The sequence below is a fragment of the Papio anubis genome, chromosome 5 (assembly GCF_008728515.1).
Source record: "Papio anubis isolate 15944 chromosome 5, Panubis1.0, whole genome shotgun sequence".
Classification (NCBI taxonomy): Eukaryota; Metazoa; Chordata; class Mammalia; order Primates; family Cercopithecidae; genus Papio; species Papio anubis.
Window position 1 is genome coordinate 83,681,796 of NC_044980.1, and position 19,248 is coordinate 83,701,043.

Below are 19,248 nucleotides of genomic sequence, written 5' to 3' on the forward strand. Positions count from 1 at the left end.
TTCTTATTCATTTCTAAATTTTTCATATTTAGTTTATTTCCTGGTTTTAGCTTTCCCTTCCCCTGCTGTTACCAACCCTTACCCAGATGTACATTTGATACTGATTTCTTTTCAAATAACTTCTCTTTCATTCACTGTGTGTGTGTGTGTGTGTGTGTGTGTGTGTGTGTGTGTCTCGTATGTACTCATGTGTATAGACATAGATGTGCACACTCACACAGATTAGATAAGGGAGAGAGCAGCGAGGGAGCATCAGTTTTAGCGCTTTCTTTTTTTATGAAGGTATCTTTTTAACCAAATAAAAGGATCCAAGAGAGTAAACATACGATATTGATTACATTCTTGCAAGTGCTAAATTCCTAGTCATAAAGGGTTTTGTATTTCAACATTTCCTTCAGGTCTTCAGGTGGAATGGAGGAAGCTTCGTGTTGCATCAAAAACTCCCTGTCCGAGGTGTGCTGACCATGGCCTTGTTCAACAAGGAAGGCTCTGTGTTCTTAGCCATTTCCCAGGCTAATGCCAGGCTAAACTCCCTTTTATTCAGATGGTCTGGCATTGGGTTTATTAACTTTCAAGAGGTGCCTGTCAGTGGGACAACACAAGTTGAGGCTTTGTCTTCAGCCAATGATATTTACTTAATATTTGCCAAAAATGTTTTTCTAGGTGAGAAGATAAAGTGTTTGTAATGTATATATAGTTGTTATTGAATTCATCTAGCATTCATATGGTATATTTTATATGAAAATGCTCTTGTAATAATTTTTTACTAATCCATATAATATTTCTTGATAGATGATAAGTATTAATTGTTAGCTATAAATGGATTTTTGAGAAATATTTAAGCAGTATGCCCCTAATCTTGTGGTGTTCTGACTACCACCTTAAAGTTATATTAAAACAAATCGGAAGTAGATAGGTAAAGTTGAAAGATACATGAATATTTTATATCCAGGATGCAAACAAGTAACTTTTTATATGTATTTACTTGAGGTGCCATGAATAATTCATAGTATTAATAAATAATGTTCAGAACTTTTTATAATACTCTTTCAGAATATTCTTGGAAGGAAAATTTGCTTTTTGCTGCTGAGTAGAACTTTCATAGGTAAAATTGCAGCATTCCTAAAAAATAAAAAAAAAAATTGTCCTTGTTCTTTCTTTAACATTATATCATGGTTAATGACTAATAATGTATTTGTGTCATGCAGTAAATGCAAAAAAGACTTTTGACGTACTTCCTATTAACTTGTATTTTTATTAGATTAAATGGATTCTGAGGAAATTTGTTTCTTGATATTTTTATTGTAGTTTTATTATGTAATTTTGTCATTTTTTTCTGTAACTTTTGTGTTAAGATTTGACTTTTATTTCATTATTGTAGGAGATCAGAATTCAATTGATATTTTCATCTGGGAGATGGGGCAGTCTTCCTTCAGGTATTTTCAGTCCCTAGATTTTGCTGCTGTTAACAGAATCCACTCCTTCACACCAGCCTCAGGAATAGGTAAGGACTTTTCAACTGCTTACCAATTCTAAAGGTAGTATGGAAAGCCAGAATGATTTTAATCTCATTGATTTAGATTTAGTGTCACATTGCCAGACACTGGGTATTTTTTTTTTTTTTTTTTTTTTTTTTTTTTTGAGACAGAGTCTCAGTCTGTCACCTAGGCTGGAGTGCAGCGGGGCAGTCTCTGCTCACTGCAAGCTCCACCTCCCAGGTTCACTCCATTCTCCTGCCTCAGCCTCCTGAGTAGCTGGGACTACAGGTGCCCGCCACCATGCCTGGCTACTTTTTTTGTATTTTTAGTAGAGACAGGGTTTCACCCCATTAGCTAAGACGGTCTCGATCTCCTGACCTTGTGATCTGCCCACCTTGGCCTTCCAAAGCGCTGAGATTACAGGCGTGAGCAACCGTGCCCGGCTGGCACTGGGTATTTTAATGGGAATGTAACATCAAGATCTTTACAAAACTCCTTCCAGAAATCCTATAATTTTTTGAAATTCTTTTGAATTTCAGTTCTCCTTTTGCAGATTAATACTTTCAAAATGGACATTGGCTTGAGAATAATCAGAATAACTAAAATATGGAGGAAAATATTAGTGAAGAATAAAAATAATATATTTATTTTGTCTAGAGAAACATGAAGAGGGACATTGACATTAAATATATATTTTTAAAATATGAAAGTATGTGTCTGGTCATAGCAAGTATTTGCATTTAAGAATTTTTTTTTAAGTTGGAGAATGACTATGAGAATTCTTCCATTTTCATTAACTCTCCCAACCTCCTTCACAGTCTGAAATCCTTTCTTGGTCTTCTGTACTTTAATCCACACATCAGAAACATAAGCAATAGTTTTAATCACTGTGGTTTCAGAAACAAAGTCAGTTGGAGAGAACCCAAGGTATTATTGCTGTCTGCAGGTTGTAGGGTTATTTTAGGGTTGGCAAGGAATCCCTTGGGCGGGCCAGTGATAATAAGGAGATGAAGCTGAGGCCAGCTGGCATGGTGAGCTTATCAAGCTGGCTCATGGGGTGGGTGTTCATAGCATAGGAAGCAGACACAGACAGTGGGTCATCATGTCTCCTGTCAAGGTCTTTAGAGAATTTGTGAGCCAAGCCTGAGTGACTCCACAGGTGACTCTGGATGAATCACAGTCCTGCTTTTAAATTGAGATATGGCAATTCTGTATAAATTAAATGGCACACAGTTATTAATTTGATATTATATGTAAGTCAATGTTACAACGCTATGAAGAATTCCTCTACTTAAAGCCTTAATGTATGGTTGGAGAAGCAGGAAAAAATATTAAGATACTAATTCAAGGTATACGACTGTATTAGTCCATTCTCACACTGCTTTAAAAAAACTATCTGAAACTGGGTAATTTATGAAGAAAAAAGGTTTAATTGACTCACAGTTCCACAGGCTGTACAGAAAGCATGCTTTGGGAGGCCTCAGGAAGCTTACAATCATGACGGAAGGGTAAAAGGGAAGCAAGCACCTTCTTTACATGGTGGAGGAAAAGAGAGTGAAGGGGGAGTGCTGCACACTTTTAAACAACTAGATCTTGGGAGAACTCCCCTGCTATCACAAGAACAGCAAGGGGGAAATCCGCCTCTATGATCCAATCACCTGCCATCAGGTTCCTCCCCCAACACTGGGAATTATAATTTGACATGAGATTTAGGTTGGGACACAGAGCCAAACCATTTCAGCAACCAATACCATTTGCTCTCTGAGGGGTAGAATTGGAGTGATTAAGAGAGATAAGAGAGAGCTTGAGCTATGTTTGGGTGGATTGGCAGGACACACTTTGGGCAGACGGGAAGGTGTGAGCAAAGGATAAAGGCAGAAGTGTTTGTAGCATTGAGGGAACCATTGGTAGGTGAAAGTGCCAGGGATAGAGGATTTGACCAGAATGTTGTGGTGCTGAGGTTGGAGGTACAACACTGGAATCTAGAGAAGATGGCCTGGAATGGCAGGCACATGGTGTGCCTATGCCTCAAATTATCCAGCAGTTTTCACACATTTTGGTCTTAGAATCTATTCATATTTATTGTATAAGAGATTAAAACTGAGAAATTTTAAAGTCATTTATTTTAAAGTGACAACAATATACTCGTGTAAATGTAACATGTTATTTTTAAAAGACATATTTTCTAAAACGAACACTTTTATGAGAATGGCATTGGTTTTATTTTAATTTTTGAAAATCTTTAATGGCTGGTTTAATACATGGTATGTATATTCTACTTTTTATTTATGTATTTAATTAATTTTTTAGAGAGACAGCATTTTGCTCATTTGCCAGGCTGTAATGTAGTGGTGCAGTCATAGCTTACTGCAACCTTGAACACATGAGTTCAAGCCATATTCCTGCCTCAGCCTCCTGAATAGCTAGGACTACAGGCATGCTCCATCATGCCCACATAATTAAAATTTTTTTTTTTTGTAAAAATGGAGTTTCTTTATGTTGCCCAGGCTGGTCTTGAGCTCCTGACTTCGAGAAATCCTCCCTCCTCAAAGTGCTGGGATTACAGGCGTGAGACACTGTGCTCAACTGATTCTCTTAATTAACTTTTTTTCCAGCTTTATTAAGGCTTGATTGACAAATGAACATTACATATATTTAAGATATACAATGTGATATTTTGATATACATATAGTGATATGTATTTCCTCAATTGAGCTAATTAACCCATCCATTACCTCACATATTTACCTTTTTTTAAAAGAAAACACTTAAGATCTAGTCTCTTAGCAAATTTCAAGTACACGGTACATTATTGTTAACTGTAGTTATTATGCTGTAGGTTAGGTCCACAGAAATTACCCATCTTATAACTGAAAGTTGGTACTCTTTAATCAAAATCCCCTACTTCTCCCAACCCCTGGCCCCTGTCAAGCACAATTCTACAATTTGCTTTTGTGAGCTTGACTTTTTCAGTTTCCACATATAAGTGAGATCAGGCAGTACTTGTCTGAGTCTGGGTTCTCATGTCTGCATCTGAATTCAGTCTACTGCAGTATTATCAGTCATTTAGCCTCTGCTAAGTCCTACACACTCATGAAAGAATGAGAGTGAAGTAGAAAAACAGCATTATTATGAAAACAGCATTATGCTCATATTATTATGAAAATAGTTTTGACCTCTGAAATCCTCTAAAAGGGTTTCAATGTCTCTTAGATCCCTGGATCACACTCAACAGTAGTGAGATAGAGAAATCCTTGAAGGCTTTTCAACGGCAAATGATGATCAAAGGCATGTTTTACAACTCCTCATAGCTTTGGTGTATAGAATATGCTGGACAAAGTAACTTGCAACTGCCTGGGCAAGAGTTGAAGAGGGCCCTTAGCTGGGGTGAGAAATTAGGAATGAAGATTCTTGTGGGAAAGATAAATTAGAAATGAAAATCCTTGTGGGAAAGAGAAGTTAGAAATGAAGATTGAACAGCACTTGATGTCTGTTCAAATGTGGGGAGCAAAAGTTATTATACCTTGGCAATTGGGAGGATAATGGTGTTAAATTAGGAAAAGACACAGAAGATGTCTGTAGTGGGAAATGTGATGAACTTGTTTATAGGTGTCTAGTTTGAGATAATAGAGAAGCATGTGTAGATGATTAGTAGAGATGTGGAACTAGAATCAGGAAGAAATTGGGAGTTAAAGGTTTGGATTTTGGAGACATCCATGCGTGGGGATAGTTGAACGCACAAGTGTTAAAATGTACAAAGTAAATTATATTGATTGCGAAGACTGGAGGATTTAGCACAAATACAGGAGTCAGTATTTGGAATTTTTCCCTTAGGTGCCCGACTACTGCTTTCTTTATCAGACATTTAACATATAGGCAGTGTTAACCTTCAGTCATCTCAACTACTGACCAGGAATCATAGGTTATTTATGTCTAACTTTTAATTTAGTATTATTTTTAATTTACAAGTTGTAATTGTATTACATATATTAAGTGTAGTGTGTTTTGATAGATGTATAGAATGTGGAATATTAAATCAAGCTAATTAACATATCCATCACTTACTTAACGTTTTTGTGATGATGCAGTTGAAATGTACTGTTAGTTATTTTGAAATATACTATACATTATTATTGATTATAGTCACCCTGGTGTGCAGATCTCAAAAATTCCTCCTGTCTAGCCAAAACTTTGTACCTTTTTACCACCAACTTCCCATTCTTTTGCTCTTCCCTACCCTGGTGACTATTGTTGTACTCTTTGCTATGAATTCAACTTTTAAAAGATTACACAACTAGTGAGATCATGCGATATTTGTCTTTCTGTGCCTAGCTTATTTACTTGGCATAACGTCTTCCAGATTCATCCATGTTGTCCCAAATGACAGAATTTTGTTCTTTTAAAGTTGAATAGTATTCCATCATGTATATATACCACGTTTTCTTTATCCATTCATCTGTTCATAGATATATAGGTTGAGTTCACATTTTGACTATTGTGAATAGTGCTGTAATGAACATGGGAGTGCAGATATCCCTTTGACATATTGATTTCAATTCCTTTTGACATATTCCCAGACAGAAGCAGGTATTGCTGGATCATTCTGTTTCATTGTTGGGGGAACCTCCATACCATTTTCCATGACATCTTACTAGTTTGCATTTCTACCAACAGTGCATGTGCAAGGATTTCCTTTTCTCCTCTTCTTCGACACTTATTTTTTATAAGATTTATTCTAATAAGTGTGAGGTGATAGCTTATTTTGGTTTTAATTTTTATTTTCCTAATGATTAGTGATCAGCATTTTTTTCATGAACCTCTTGGCCATATGTAAGACATCTTTTGAGAAATGTCTTTTCAGACACTAGCCAATTTTATTTTTATTTTTATTTTTTTTTTTTTTGAGACAGAGTTGGTCTGTCGCCCAGGCTAGAGTGCAGTGGTGCAGTCTCGGCTGACTGCAACCTCTGCCTCCCAGGTTCAAGTGATTCTCCTGCCTCAGCCTCCCAAGTAGCTGGGATTACAGGCACCTGCCACCATGCCCAGCTAATTTCACCATCTTGGCCAAGCTGGTCTCAAACTCCTGACCTCATGATCCACCCGCCTCAGCCTCCCAAAATGCTGGGATTACAGGCGTGAGCCCCCAGGCCCTGCCTAGCATATTTTTTAATTGGGTTGTTTCCTTGTTATTGAGTTATATTAACCATTTATCAGATAGCTGTATGGTTTTAAAATGTTTTTTCTCATTCTTTGGGTTGTTCCTTCATTTTGTGAATTGTTTCCTTTGCTGTGCAGAAGCTTTTTAGTTTGATACAAACCCATTTGTCTATTTTTGCTTTTGTTGCCTGAACTTCTGGAGTCAATCAGAAAAATCCTTGCCCAGATTAATGTCATGAAGATACTCCCCCTGTTTTCATTGAGTAGTTTATAGCTTAACGTCTTTAATTTATTTTGAGTTGATTTATGTATTTGGTGTAAAATATGGATCTAATTTCATTCTTCCACATGTGGATATCCAGTTTTCTCAACACCATTTATTGAATAGACTCTCTTTCTTCATTGTGTGTTCTTGGCACCTTTGTCAAAAATCAATTGGTTGTAAATGTGTGAATTAATATCTGAGCTTTTTATCCTATCCCATTTGATCAGTCAGTCTGTTTTTATGCCAGTACCATGATGTTTTGATCATAATTGCTTTATATTTTGAAGTCAGGTAGTGTGATGCATCCAGCCTTGTTCTTTTTGTTTGAGATTGTTTTGGCTATTCAGAGTCTTTTGTGGTTTCATAAGAATTTAAAGATTTTCTTTTATTTCTGTGAAAATAGAAAAATGATACTGGAATTTTGATAAGGACTGCATTGAATCTGTAGATCACTTTGGTTAGCATGGACATTTTAACAACATTCATTCATTTCATGAATGTGGGATATCTTTTGATTTATTTGTGTTTTTTTCTATTTCTTTCATCAGTGTTACACAGTTTTCAGTATACGAGTCTTTCATTTTCTTAGTTAAATTTACTGCAAAAGATTTTATCTTATTTTTTATTGCTGTTGTAAATAGGATTGTTTTCTTAACTTTTTTGGATAGCTAGTTATTAGTGTATAGAAATGCTACAGATTTTTGTATGTTGATTTTGTATCCTGCAACTTTACTGACTTCAGTTATCAGTTTTAAGAGTTTGTTTTAATGCAAGCTTTGGGGTTTTCAAATATAAAATATGTTGTCAGCAAACAGAGACAATTTAATGTCTTCCATTCCTGTTTAGGTATGTCTTATTTCTTTCTTTCGCTTAATTGCTTTGGCTGGAACTTTCAGAACTATGTTGAAAGGAAGTGACAATAGTGGGCATCTTTGTCTTGGCCAGGATCTTGGAGAAAACCTTTTTCAACTTTTCACCATTGTGGATAATGTTGGTTACTTGTTTGTTATATGTGACTTTCATTGTGTTGAAGTACATTTCCTCTATACTTATTATTTTGACAGCTTTTATCATGAAAGGATGTTGATTTTTTTCAAATGCTTATTCTGCATCGATTTAGATGATTATTTGGTTTTTATTCTTCACTTTCTTAGTGTGGTGAATCACATTTATTGATCTGCATATATTGAACTATCCATAAATTCCAAGAATAAATCCCACTTGATCATGGTGAATGATTATTTTATTGCATTGTTGAATTTAATTTGCTGTGTCTTACTAGGAATTTTTGCATCTGTGTTCATCAGAGATATTGGCCTGTAATTGTTTTTCTTACAGTGTCTTTGGCCTTTATATCAGGCTAATGCTGGCCTTGTAAAATGAATTTGGAACTATCCTCTGTTCTTCAGTTTTTTGGAATAATTTAAGCAGGATTGGTATTTGTTCTTTAAATGTTTGGTAGAATTCAGCCATGAAGGTATCAGGTTCTGGGACTTTCTTTGATATGAGTCTTTTTATGACTGATTTAATTTCCTTATTCATTATTGATCTGCTTAGGTTTTCTATCTCTTCATGATTCAGTCTTAGTAGGTGCTATGTGTCTAGACATTTATTCATTTTTTCAAGGTTATCCAATTTTTGGCACATAACTGTGGTAGTTTCTCTTGATCCTTTGTATTTCAGTATTTCTGTGGTATCTGTTGTAATGTCTCCACTTTTATTTCTGATTTTGTTTGAATCTTCACTTTTTTTCTTAGTTGGTGTAGCTAAGGGTTTGTCAACCTCTTCTTTTCAAAAAAACAATTCTTAGTTTTATTTTTTTTCTATTGTTTTTCTAGTCTGTCTTTTATTTATTTTTGCTCTTTGTTATTTGCTTCCTTCTGTTAACTTTGGGCTTAGTTTGTTCTTTTTCTGTTTCCTTTAATTGTAATATTAGACCGTTTATTTGAGATTTTATTTCTTTTTCAATACAGGTGTTTATTGCTATAAATTTTCCTTTTTGGACTGTTTTTGCTGCATACCATATATTTTAGTATATTATTTTTATTTTTGTCTTAAGGTATCTTTTTATTTCTTCTGCAAGTCATTTGTTGTTTAGAGTATATTTAATTTCTATGAATTTGTGAATTTCCCAAGATTTCTTCTGCTATTGATTTCTAGCTTAATGCCCTTATGTTCAGAAAGCATACTTGCTATGCTTTCAGTGCTCTTAAATTTGTTAAGACTTGTTTTGTGGCCTAACATACAGTCTATCCTGAAACATGTTCTGTTTTCTTGAGAAGAAAGTATATTCTATTGCTGTTGGATAGAAGATTTTGTATATGTCTGTTAGGTCTGTTTGGTCTACAGTATAATTTAAGTCCAGTGTTTTCTTATTGATGTGCTGTCTAGATAGTCAGTTTATTGTTGAAAGTGGGGTACTGGGGTCCCCTACTATTATTGTATTGCAGTCTATATCTCCCTTCAGATCATTTAATAATTGCTTTATTATTTAGGTGCTCCAATGTTGGGTGTATATATATTTATAATTGTTATGTCTTCTTGATGAATTTACCCTTTTGTTGTTATATAATGGTCTTCTTTGTCCCTTTTTATAGTTTTTTACTTAAAGTCTGTTTTACCTGATATAAGGATAGCTACTCTTCTCTTGTGACTTACATTTGCAAGGAATACCTTTTTCGATTCCTTCATTTTCATTTTATAAGTGTCGTTATTGGTAAATAGTCTCTTGTAGGCAGCATATGGTTGGATCTTATTTTTTTTTTAAATACATTCAGCCATTCTGTGTCTTTTGATGAATTTAATCCATTTCATTCAGGATAATTATTAATAGGAACAGACTTGCTACTGCTCTTTCATTAAGTTTTGTAGATCTTTTGTTTCTTTCTTCTTCTCTTGCTGTTTTCCTTTGGGGTTTGTTTCCTCTGGTGGTCTGCTTTGAATCCTTTCTTTTTATAGTTTTTGCTTCCACTGTAGTTTTCTGCTTTATGATTACCATGAGGCTTACATAAAATGTCTTGTACTCAAAAACAGCTATTTAAATTTGATGAAAACTTCATGGCAAACAAAAACTGTATTTTTATGTTCTCTCCCCTAAAACTTTTTGATTTTGATCTCAGAATGTTTTTTGTAATTTGTATTTCTTAACAATTTATTATAGTTACAGTTATTTTTAATAGTTTTGTCTTTTAAACCTCATATTAGAGATAAATTTGCTTTATATAATCACCTTACATTATTAGAATATCCTGAACGTGACTATATTACTTATACCATTCAGTCTTTTTTTTAATTTTCACATGTTTTATGTTATTAGTTATCAGACTTTAATTTAAGCTTAATGAACTCCCTTTAGCAATTCAGTAGAGCAGGCCTAGTGGTGACAAACTCTCTAAGCCTTTGTCTGGGAAAAATTTATTTCTTTCGTGTTTCTGAAGGACAGCTTTCCTGAGTAAAGTATTCTTGGTGGAAGTTTTTTTTTTCCCCTCCTTCATTACTTTGAGTTTATTATTCTACTGTCTCGTGGTCTGCAGGGTTTCTGCTGAGACTTCTGCTAATTAGCCATATTGAGACGCCTTTGAATGTGATTATATTTTCTATCTCTTGCTGGTTTCAGTATTCTTTCTTTGCATTTGATTTTTGTCTTGGTGAACTCTTCATTGAGTTGAATTTGATTGGAGAACTTTGAGCTTCCAATTTCTAGATAGTGTTGTCTTTCCCTAGATTCAGGCATTTTTCAGCCATTATTTTTAAAAATAATGATTCTTGGTATTTTTTCTTTCTCTTCTTTGGGAACTCCTGTTATGTACTGTTTAGTTCTCTTGATTGTGTCACATAATTCCTATAGGCCTTCTCTATTCTTTTTCATTCTTTTTTATTTTTGCTGCTTTGACTGGAGAACTTTAAGTATCCTATCTTTTAATTCACTGATTTTGTTTCTTCTGCTTGGTCAAGTCTGCTGTTGAAATTTTCTACTGAATTTTTAGAAAGTCATTATATTCCTTATCTCTAGTGTTTCTGATTTTATTGTTTCTTTTTATTTCTTGATCAGATTTCTTATTTTGTTCATGAATTGTTTTCCAAATTGCATTTACTTTTTTGTCCCTGAATTTCTTTAAGAGAATTATTCTGAATTTTTTAATCATTCATTTTATAGATCTCCATTTTTTCAAGATTCATTATTGGAACTTTATTAATTTCTTTTGGTGGTGTCATATTTCCCTGATTTTTAAAAAATCCTTGTGTTGGCATCTGCACATGTGAGGAAACAGCCACCCTTTTCAGGCTTTTCTAGTGTTCTGTGGTGGTGATAGAACTTTACTATTTAGTCTTGCTTGGGATTCTGGTTGGGTTAGTTGGTAGTGACCCCAGACAAGTAGACTTTGTTATCATGTTTTATACTTGGGCTGGGCTGTTACCTGTAACTTGGGATCAAATGGAAATGCTGGCTGTGCTCTGAGATCCAGTGAGATCTCTGGTTGGGGTCTTCAGTAAGGCAGAGCTGTTGCCTGAGCTTAGTAATTGCCTCTGATCAGACAGTGTTGTAGATTGTCTTCCCTGGCTGGCCAGTACTGTGGTTTGGGATCTGTATCTGGGCAGGGCCACCTTGGCTGGGAGACTGGGCGAGGTGTCTAGATTGCTATTTAACTACTCGGGGTAGGCAGAACCACAGACTATGCTGCATAAATATGCATGGACATGGGCTTGCCTCCCATACTAGTATATCCTTAAGCAGAGCACTGAGGTTTGGTTCAGTAGCTGTTTAGCTACTAGAGTTGAGCAGGGTCAGATGCTGTCCTCAGAAGACATTCACATACATGCACTTGACTCCTAGCCTGGCAAGGGCTTAAGGAGAACCCCAGAATTTGGTTGGATTGATGCTCACTAGCTAAGTCTGGGCAGGACTAGATTCAAATAATCACTCACCTGCTTTTAACTTCTAGCTTGGAGTGAAGTTAAGGAAAGTACTGGGGCTTGGCTAAGTCACAGCACTGCAGCTGAGTCTGAGTAGGGTCAGATGCTCTCTTTGGATCATCAGTAGGTCTGGGAAGGGTCAGAGGGTCCCTTCGTGGAAAATGCTGACCTGCCCTTGCTTCTTGGCCTGGAAGTGGCTGTGAAGGAGATCACCAGGGCTTGGCTAGGTCACAGCTCTATAGCTGCATCTAGGTGGTGTCAGATGCCCCCTCTGTGAATGATCACAAATGTACCCCTGCCTTCTGGCCTGAGAAAGGACTTAAGAGTACACTAGAGCTTGGTTGGGTTGCAGCTCAATCACCAGGCTTGGGTGGAGCTAGATGTTCACTCATCAGATAATTATCAACATGCTGCTATCTCCTGGCCTGGGGAAGTTTTAAGGAGAGCACGAAGGCTGAGTGTGGAAGCTGGCCAGGGATTTGGGCCTGGGAGGCCTGTCAACTGTGCCTCATGCAGAGCAACGCTGTTGGGTATCCTTTCTGGTAGTGTGCCTCCACTGGCCACAAGGCAGAGCCACCGCCAAGATCTGCATGTCCGTCACTGTGAGCCCTACCCCTGTTCGTTGTTTCTAAGTGACCTCAGGTTGTCTAGCCATGTTGATACTGCCAGTGTTTCCAGTGGGGCAAGACAGGGAGTGTTACCTGTGAATGGGCCCAGAATGTTGGGGAAGTTGAATGTCTGCCTCCAACTCAACTCTCTCTTCCCTCTGTAAAAACCCACAGTTCCTGGGGAATCTCTTGTGTGCCAGACTGTGCTGGCTTCGGGGAGGGGCAACATAATCAAAGAGAAACTGTTCCTCTTACACTTCAAGTGAAGCTCTTCTTTGTGGTCCAAGGGGTTGTTTCATCCTCACTCCCATGTTCTGGGATATTCATCAAGGCATTCTTGTCTCTGAATAGCTGCAAATTGGATTTCTGTAGAAAACAGTAGAGCCAGAGAATTCCTATTTCACCTTCTTGGTGATGTCATTCTATTTACCTCTCACTTTCTATAGATTGTTTCTCACATTGTACTTTGTTTCCATGTTTTCTACTCCTTCCTCCTCATCCCTGTGGAATGCCCATACCACATTCTCCCAGTCTCCAGCCACCTCCTACCTGAACTATTACATCACTTCCTGGCCTCCACACTGTCTTTACTTTGCTATTAGAGTCCTCTGCCTGTCTCTGTTCTGCTCATTCTTTCCTTAAATAACTTCTCTTTACATTGCCAACACTTTGGCTAGTCATAAATCTGTTATTATCCTAAGATATACAACTTGAGTGACTTATCATTCATTCAACAAGTGATTTGTTGAGTAAATTATGTGTCTTTCATCATATATTTGTTTAGTTTTTATCTACTTGTCCTTTAATTTTTTGCCTTTATTATGTTTGCTTTTCTTATTCCTCAAGTATTCAAGTGGACTAACTATGTCTCCTTGAGTCACTTATTATTATTCAAAATAGTTGCCTAATGAATGTTTTTAAGGATGATGAGTGCTGCCTGAAAGGACCATTAAATAAAGTTATAGAATTCTCTTTAAAGATTTAAAAACTATATATTAGGCATACTTTCTAAAAGAATTTGCGAAAAATTCTGCCAGAGGCTTGTTAAAGAACCCATTGTGAGGTCTCTTTCTTTCTTTTGTTTCTGTGACTTGAGGCTGTAGAAGTATGAAAAGATTGTAGGTAATTATTTAGAATGGCTTATTATAGATCTCCTGAAAGCTGAAATTATGCATTAAATAATGTTCAAGGGCTTTCTTATTTTGAATGTGTCAAATGTTTTATTAAAAGTATTAGATTGGAGCCATAACTATGAGGATCACATATTTATTCTGGTTAATGACTTGACAGATTACTGGGTGGTGACTGAATGCTTTAAATGGAAGAAGAAGAATGAATATGACAAAGACCATGAGAACATATAAACTTATCTTCCCTCCCACCCTTTTCTCCTTTAGTAGTTAATTTTAAGTGCCAATTATGTGCCAAGCCCATTGGTAGACCCTGGGGAAACAAGGGTAAGCAAAACTACATATAAACCCTGCCCTGAAGAAGTTTCGTATGTAGCAGGGAAGAGAAATATTATGTATAATCATACATATAAGTTTCTAGTTATAAATGGATAACTGCTATGAAAGACTACAATACTTTCATACTACAAAATGAGAGGACTTGCCGTGGTCTAAGAGATGCCCAGAAACCTAACTTAAGGAAGAATCATTTAATTGAGAATTATATGTTGAATAGGAGTTGAAGAGGTAGAGTTAATGATGGAGCAGGCTCTAGACAAAGGGAACAGCATGTGCAGAGAGGTCAGGTGGTAGTGGTGCGCATGTGCTTTTAGGTAAGAACTAAAAAGGGACAAATGTGGCCAAAATACAGACAGTAAGGGAACAGTGATACTGGGCTTAACTGAAGATGTAATCAGATAGGGACTTAAAGGATTATGGTCTTTATCCTAAGAGTATTGGGATGCCTTTCTTGAGGAGTGGATGGGAAGGTGGAGATAGAGAGATGGGCAGAGAGAAAGAGAGTTTGTGTGTGTGTGTATATGTGTGCGCACAGGTGTGCATGCATGTGTGGCTACCATGGAAGAAAAACTTAAATGTTAGAAGAGAAGATGTCTGAGAAAGAGCTGGAGGCTCATTCTTTAGAGATGTTGAATGATGAAGCTTGGAAAGTGGTAGGTGATGCGGGTTAGAGGAGATTGATTCAGATGGTGTCTCACAAGTAGAACCACGGGGTTGGTGATAGATTAGATATGGAGGTAGGCAAAAAAGAGGATGTCAAAGATGAGCCCTAATTTTGGCATTTGGTGGGTGAATGGTAGTGCTGTAACTACCGTGGTGGTGATTGCTTGGGAGAGGACCAGACTTTTAGGGGCACAGAAAATGAGTTTGGTTGGAATATGTTAAGTTTGCCATTCACATGCAGAGTAAGCACTACTGATTATAGAGCTTAGAGGAGGGTCTTGGTTTGCTCATATACATTGGAAATCCAAAGTACAGAAGGTCATTTTACTGCACGCAGAGATTATCTTGGTTGATACTATTGAATCAGCTCATTTTAAACTTGAGGGATGTTGAGATCCCCCGAATTCATTTTTTTACTGAGTGTCTCTGGTCTCATAAAACTTTATGAAAATTATATGGTCATTTAAAGTGCAAGTTTATTGATAACCCTTTTTTTTTTTGGCTGTGTTAACTTTTTATGCAACATTTGCTAAAGTGTGATAATACTTAAATCCATTACTATAAAAAAGCATGATCAATAGTTCTTGATATGTAAGAGTAAGGATATGGGGCTTCCCATTGTAACCAATGGGCTGAAATTGTAGAAGAGGCTCATGCTTTCTTATTCTTGGTGCTATTTTAATATCTAATCAATCTCATTTGATATCTTTATATTCCAATGTGGTTATCTAAGTATTGGAATTTGTTCATGTTTTTCTATGATTTCTCATTTTTTCTCCCAGTTTTATTTAAGTCTGAAAATTGTTTAGTATTGTATATAACATAGTAAGCCCCTTTCCTTCTAAACTTGTGTAGATATAAATATGTCCTTTCAGCTATTTTTTACTTCTTTTTTAGGCACAACCCTATTAACTGATATGTATATAGGGACAAGATCTCACCCTGTTGCCTAGGGTAGAGTGCGTAGCATGATCATGGTTCATTGCAACTTTGACCTCCTGGGCTCAAACGATCCTGCCACCTCAGCTTCCCAGGCAGCTGGGACCACGGGTGCTTGCCACCATGCCTGGCTAAATTTTTTTATTTTTTGTAGAGACAGGCTCCCACTATGTTGCCGCATCTCGAACTCCTGGGCTCAAGCAATTTTCCTGCTTCGGCCTCCCAAAGTGCTGGGATTACAGATGTGAGCCACTGTACCCAACCTTGCTTTGAACTATCAAAAGTATGGTTTCCTGGTAACATTTCAAAAACATTGGAAGAATATACTTTAAGAGTCATAAATTTGTTCATATCCTTTGGCCTAATTAATTAACTTGAAGAATTTATCAAGTGAAGATAATTAACATGAAGAATTCTGTTTCTACTTAATATTTAATAATTATACAATAACAAATATCAAATGTAGGGAAATTATTAAATATATTTTGATCAAACATATGTATTATTTATGCACTGAAATTATAGACTTGAAAACTATGTAGAAACATAGAATACTATAATAGTATAGACATGATTTAATATTGTTAATTAAGAGTTTTTTGTATTTATACTGTTTATAACTGTGTCAATTATGAATTCATATGAATGGTAACTAGAAAGGAAAATGAAATATTTCATGATGGGATTATAAGTATGTTTCACTTTTTAAAATATCCTACTGTGCTATCTAATGAATATTAAGATGAATATAAAGGAGTTTAAAATTAGTTTGAGTTTTAGCAGCTAGTAATTTCTTTTTTATTAAATGGGTATAGATACCTCATCAAGCTGGCTTGGTCATCCCAAAGCACTTAAAAAATTATTATTTACATCCAGTTATTTCAGAAATTAAAGCATATTTACTTACCTCAGGAATCACAATGGAACTTTGAGACTTTGGAAGATTTTGCTTTGGAACCGATGCAGGGAGTGTGGGAGGTGACGGTTTACATCTTAAGTTGTCTTTTCTTTCCTTTCTGCAGCCCACATACTTCTTATTGGCCAAGATATGTCTGCTCTTTACTGCTGGAATTCAGAGCTTAATCAGTTCTCTTTTGTTCTGGAAGTACCTTCTGCTTATGGTGTGGCTTCTGTTACAGTAAAGTCCCTTAATTCAAGCAAGAATTTAATAGCTCTAGTGGGAGTTCATTCACATATATATGAGCTAGCCTACATTTCCAGCCATTCTGACTTTATTCCTAGGTAGGTTCAACATTTTATGCTAAGTATATTTATGCTCACCGTAATTTTATATGACAGTTCATTTCTAAGACTTTATTTAGTGACTGAAAAATATACAAAATATAAGTTATTTTTCAGCCTGAAATTTGGTTATTATCCATATTTCTAATATCTATTCTACCAAGTTAATCAGTATTACATGAATATTTTGGATTAAAATTTTATTTATGAAAGTGATTCTTCCAAACCTTTAATATCAATTAATGTAATGGTAACTTTATGAGTACTCTACTATGTATATATCTTAAATTTGTTGTAGTTAACTTATTTTGTATATGCTTCTTATGGTAGTTCAGGTGAACTGATATTTGAACCGGGTGACAGAGAAGCTACAATAGCAGTAAATATCCTTGATGATACAGTTCCAGAAAAAGAAGAATCCTTCAAAGTTCAACTTAAAAATCCCAAAGGAGGAGCAGAGATTGGTATTAATGATTCTGTAACAATAACCATTCTGTCTAATGACGATGCCTATGGAATTGTTGCATTTGCTCAGGTAATGATACTGAAGACCCCACACTTGCAATGCAAATGTTTGATTTATTGTATTTGTGTATTAGCTATTATTAGCACTCAGCAAGTCATAGTTTGAGTATCATCAGCCTCTCTCCCTTCCCTTTCCCCTGCCTCCCTTTTATGCTGCATTCTAGGGTGAATTCTACTGACAAAAATTCTGAATTTTGCAATTTACAGTCTTACACACTGGACTGTGAGTCAACTTGTCCTAATCTTTTTGCTATTTTCAGATTCCTTTTATAGGATTGACTTTGAAATGTTACAGGTTGATCTTGCTCTAAAAGTTTGACTCTGCTGTTAGTTCTGTTACCAGAGAGAAAGGATGACATAGATTCTAAATACAATATATACTGTGTGATATACACATCATGTACAAATATATTACTGTCATATTATGCTTTTGTTACTTCTGTGGAGAGGGGAAGAGAATGAGAGGTGGGGTAGGGGGAGGGTGGAGGAGAGAGAGAGTGTTGTAATTATATGTACGTTGGACGTGTAGATGTCTTTTCCTGAGGAAAGAGAACCATGCAAATCCTAAGTCAATCCTGTGCCCAGACTTCATATTTCTTTGTCAGCAAGCAAAAGGACATCTCTTATTTACATCATTTAGTCCTTTTGACAAAGTGAATTCTTACTTCTGAATTCAAGTTATAACTGCAGCTATCATGTATCTTTCTCTGAAATATTTTTCATATAAGGAAAACCTAACCCAAATTTGCCTACACACCAAGAGTATGTCCTAAAAGAAGGTGAGCTTCGGGGTTAGTTGGATACTCTACCGTGTCATTATGGCTTAGATTGTTTCCATCTCTCTACTTTGCCATCACAAAATTGACTTTCATTTGGTTGTTTGAAACCTGATGTTATTGTTAAGGTTACTATGTTCCTGTTTATGTTCATTTGGGGAGAGAGAGATATTTTATGAGATTCTCAAAGTAAGGAAGACATTTCCCAAAAGACTCTAGAAAATGGCTTATGTCTCATTGTCCAGAACTGGGTAACAAGCCCACTCACTCATTCATTCATTGAATCATGCAGCAGTCATTTAACAAATGCCTGTTATGTACCAGATACTGTTTCAGATGCTAAATCATGATAGAAAATAAAAACAGCAAAATTCTTTATTTTCATGGTCCTTAAATTCTAGAGAGAGCAAGGGGAGAAAGACAGTAAACACAGACATAAGAAAATATGTGCTATATTTGATGGTGATGAGTGTACTATGAAGAAACGTTAGGCAGGCAAGGCAGATGGAGAATGCAAGGGAGGGAGTGGAGGTTGCATGTGGGGAAATCTAAAATAAGATGATCAGTAAGGGCTGTTTGGAGGAAATGATAGAAGGACAAAGACTGGTGGGGGATGAGGGTGTGAACTATGTAATATCTGGGTAGGAACATTTAAAGCAGAAGGACCCATTTAGAGCAAAGGCCCTGCAGTGCAGCCCTGCCCATCTGGAGCAACAAGGAGGCCACTGTGGCTGATGTCTGCATGTGATAGGGGATGAGGTTCAACAGGTGCAGGGCCAGGGCTCTGTGTCAGGAATCCCCAGGACCACCCACAGTTTCGATGAGCCACTAAGAGGACTCACAGGACCTAGCATTTAGTCATACCCATGGCTATGATTTATTACAGCAAAGAATGCAAAATAAAATCATTGAAGGGAAAAAGCTCATGGGGTAAAGTCCAGAGGAAGCCAGGGCAAGCTTCTAAGATTTTCCCTCCCAATCCCACCCATTGACACAGGACACGCTTAATTCCCCTTTAGTTGTCACAACATGTATAAAATGTTGCCAACCAGGGAGGCATACTAGGGACTCAGTGCCCAGGATTTTAACTGGGGTCTGATCATAATCATGCAGGTACCCTCTGCCTGGCACATACCAAAATTCTAGACTCTCAGAAAGAAAATGAATGTTCAGCATAAACCACAATTATTATGCAATTTAGGCACTGGGAGC

General features: G+C 36.4%; 1 protein-coding gene across 4 annotated transcripts in view; it reads left to right on the top strand.

The window, feature by feature from the left end:
• The window catches only part of ADGRV1 (adhesion G protein-coupled receptor V1), a 585,058-nt gene that overhangs the window by 152,588 nt on the left and 413,222 nt on the right, over positions 1–19,248 (top strand). For all 4 annotated transcript variants that reach the window (XM_031666293.1, XM_031666294.1, XM_031666295.1 and 1 more), the window contains 4 exons: positions 399–663; positions 1,382–1,504; positions 16,516–16,735; positions 17,066–17,270. In XM_031666293.1, the coding sequence (XP_031522153.1) occupies positions 399–663; positions 1,382–1,504; positions 16,516–16,735; positions 17,066–17,270 (813 nt within the window). The remainder of the gene's footprint in view (positions 1–398; positions 664–1,381; positions 1,505–16,515; positions 16,736–17,065; positions 17,271–19,248) is intronic.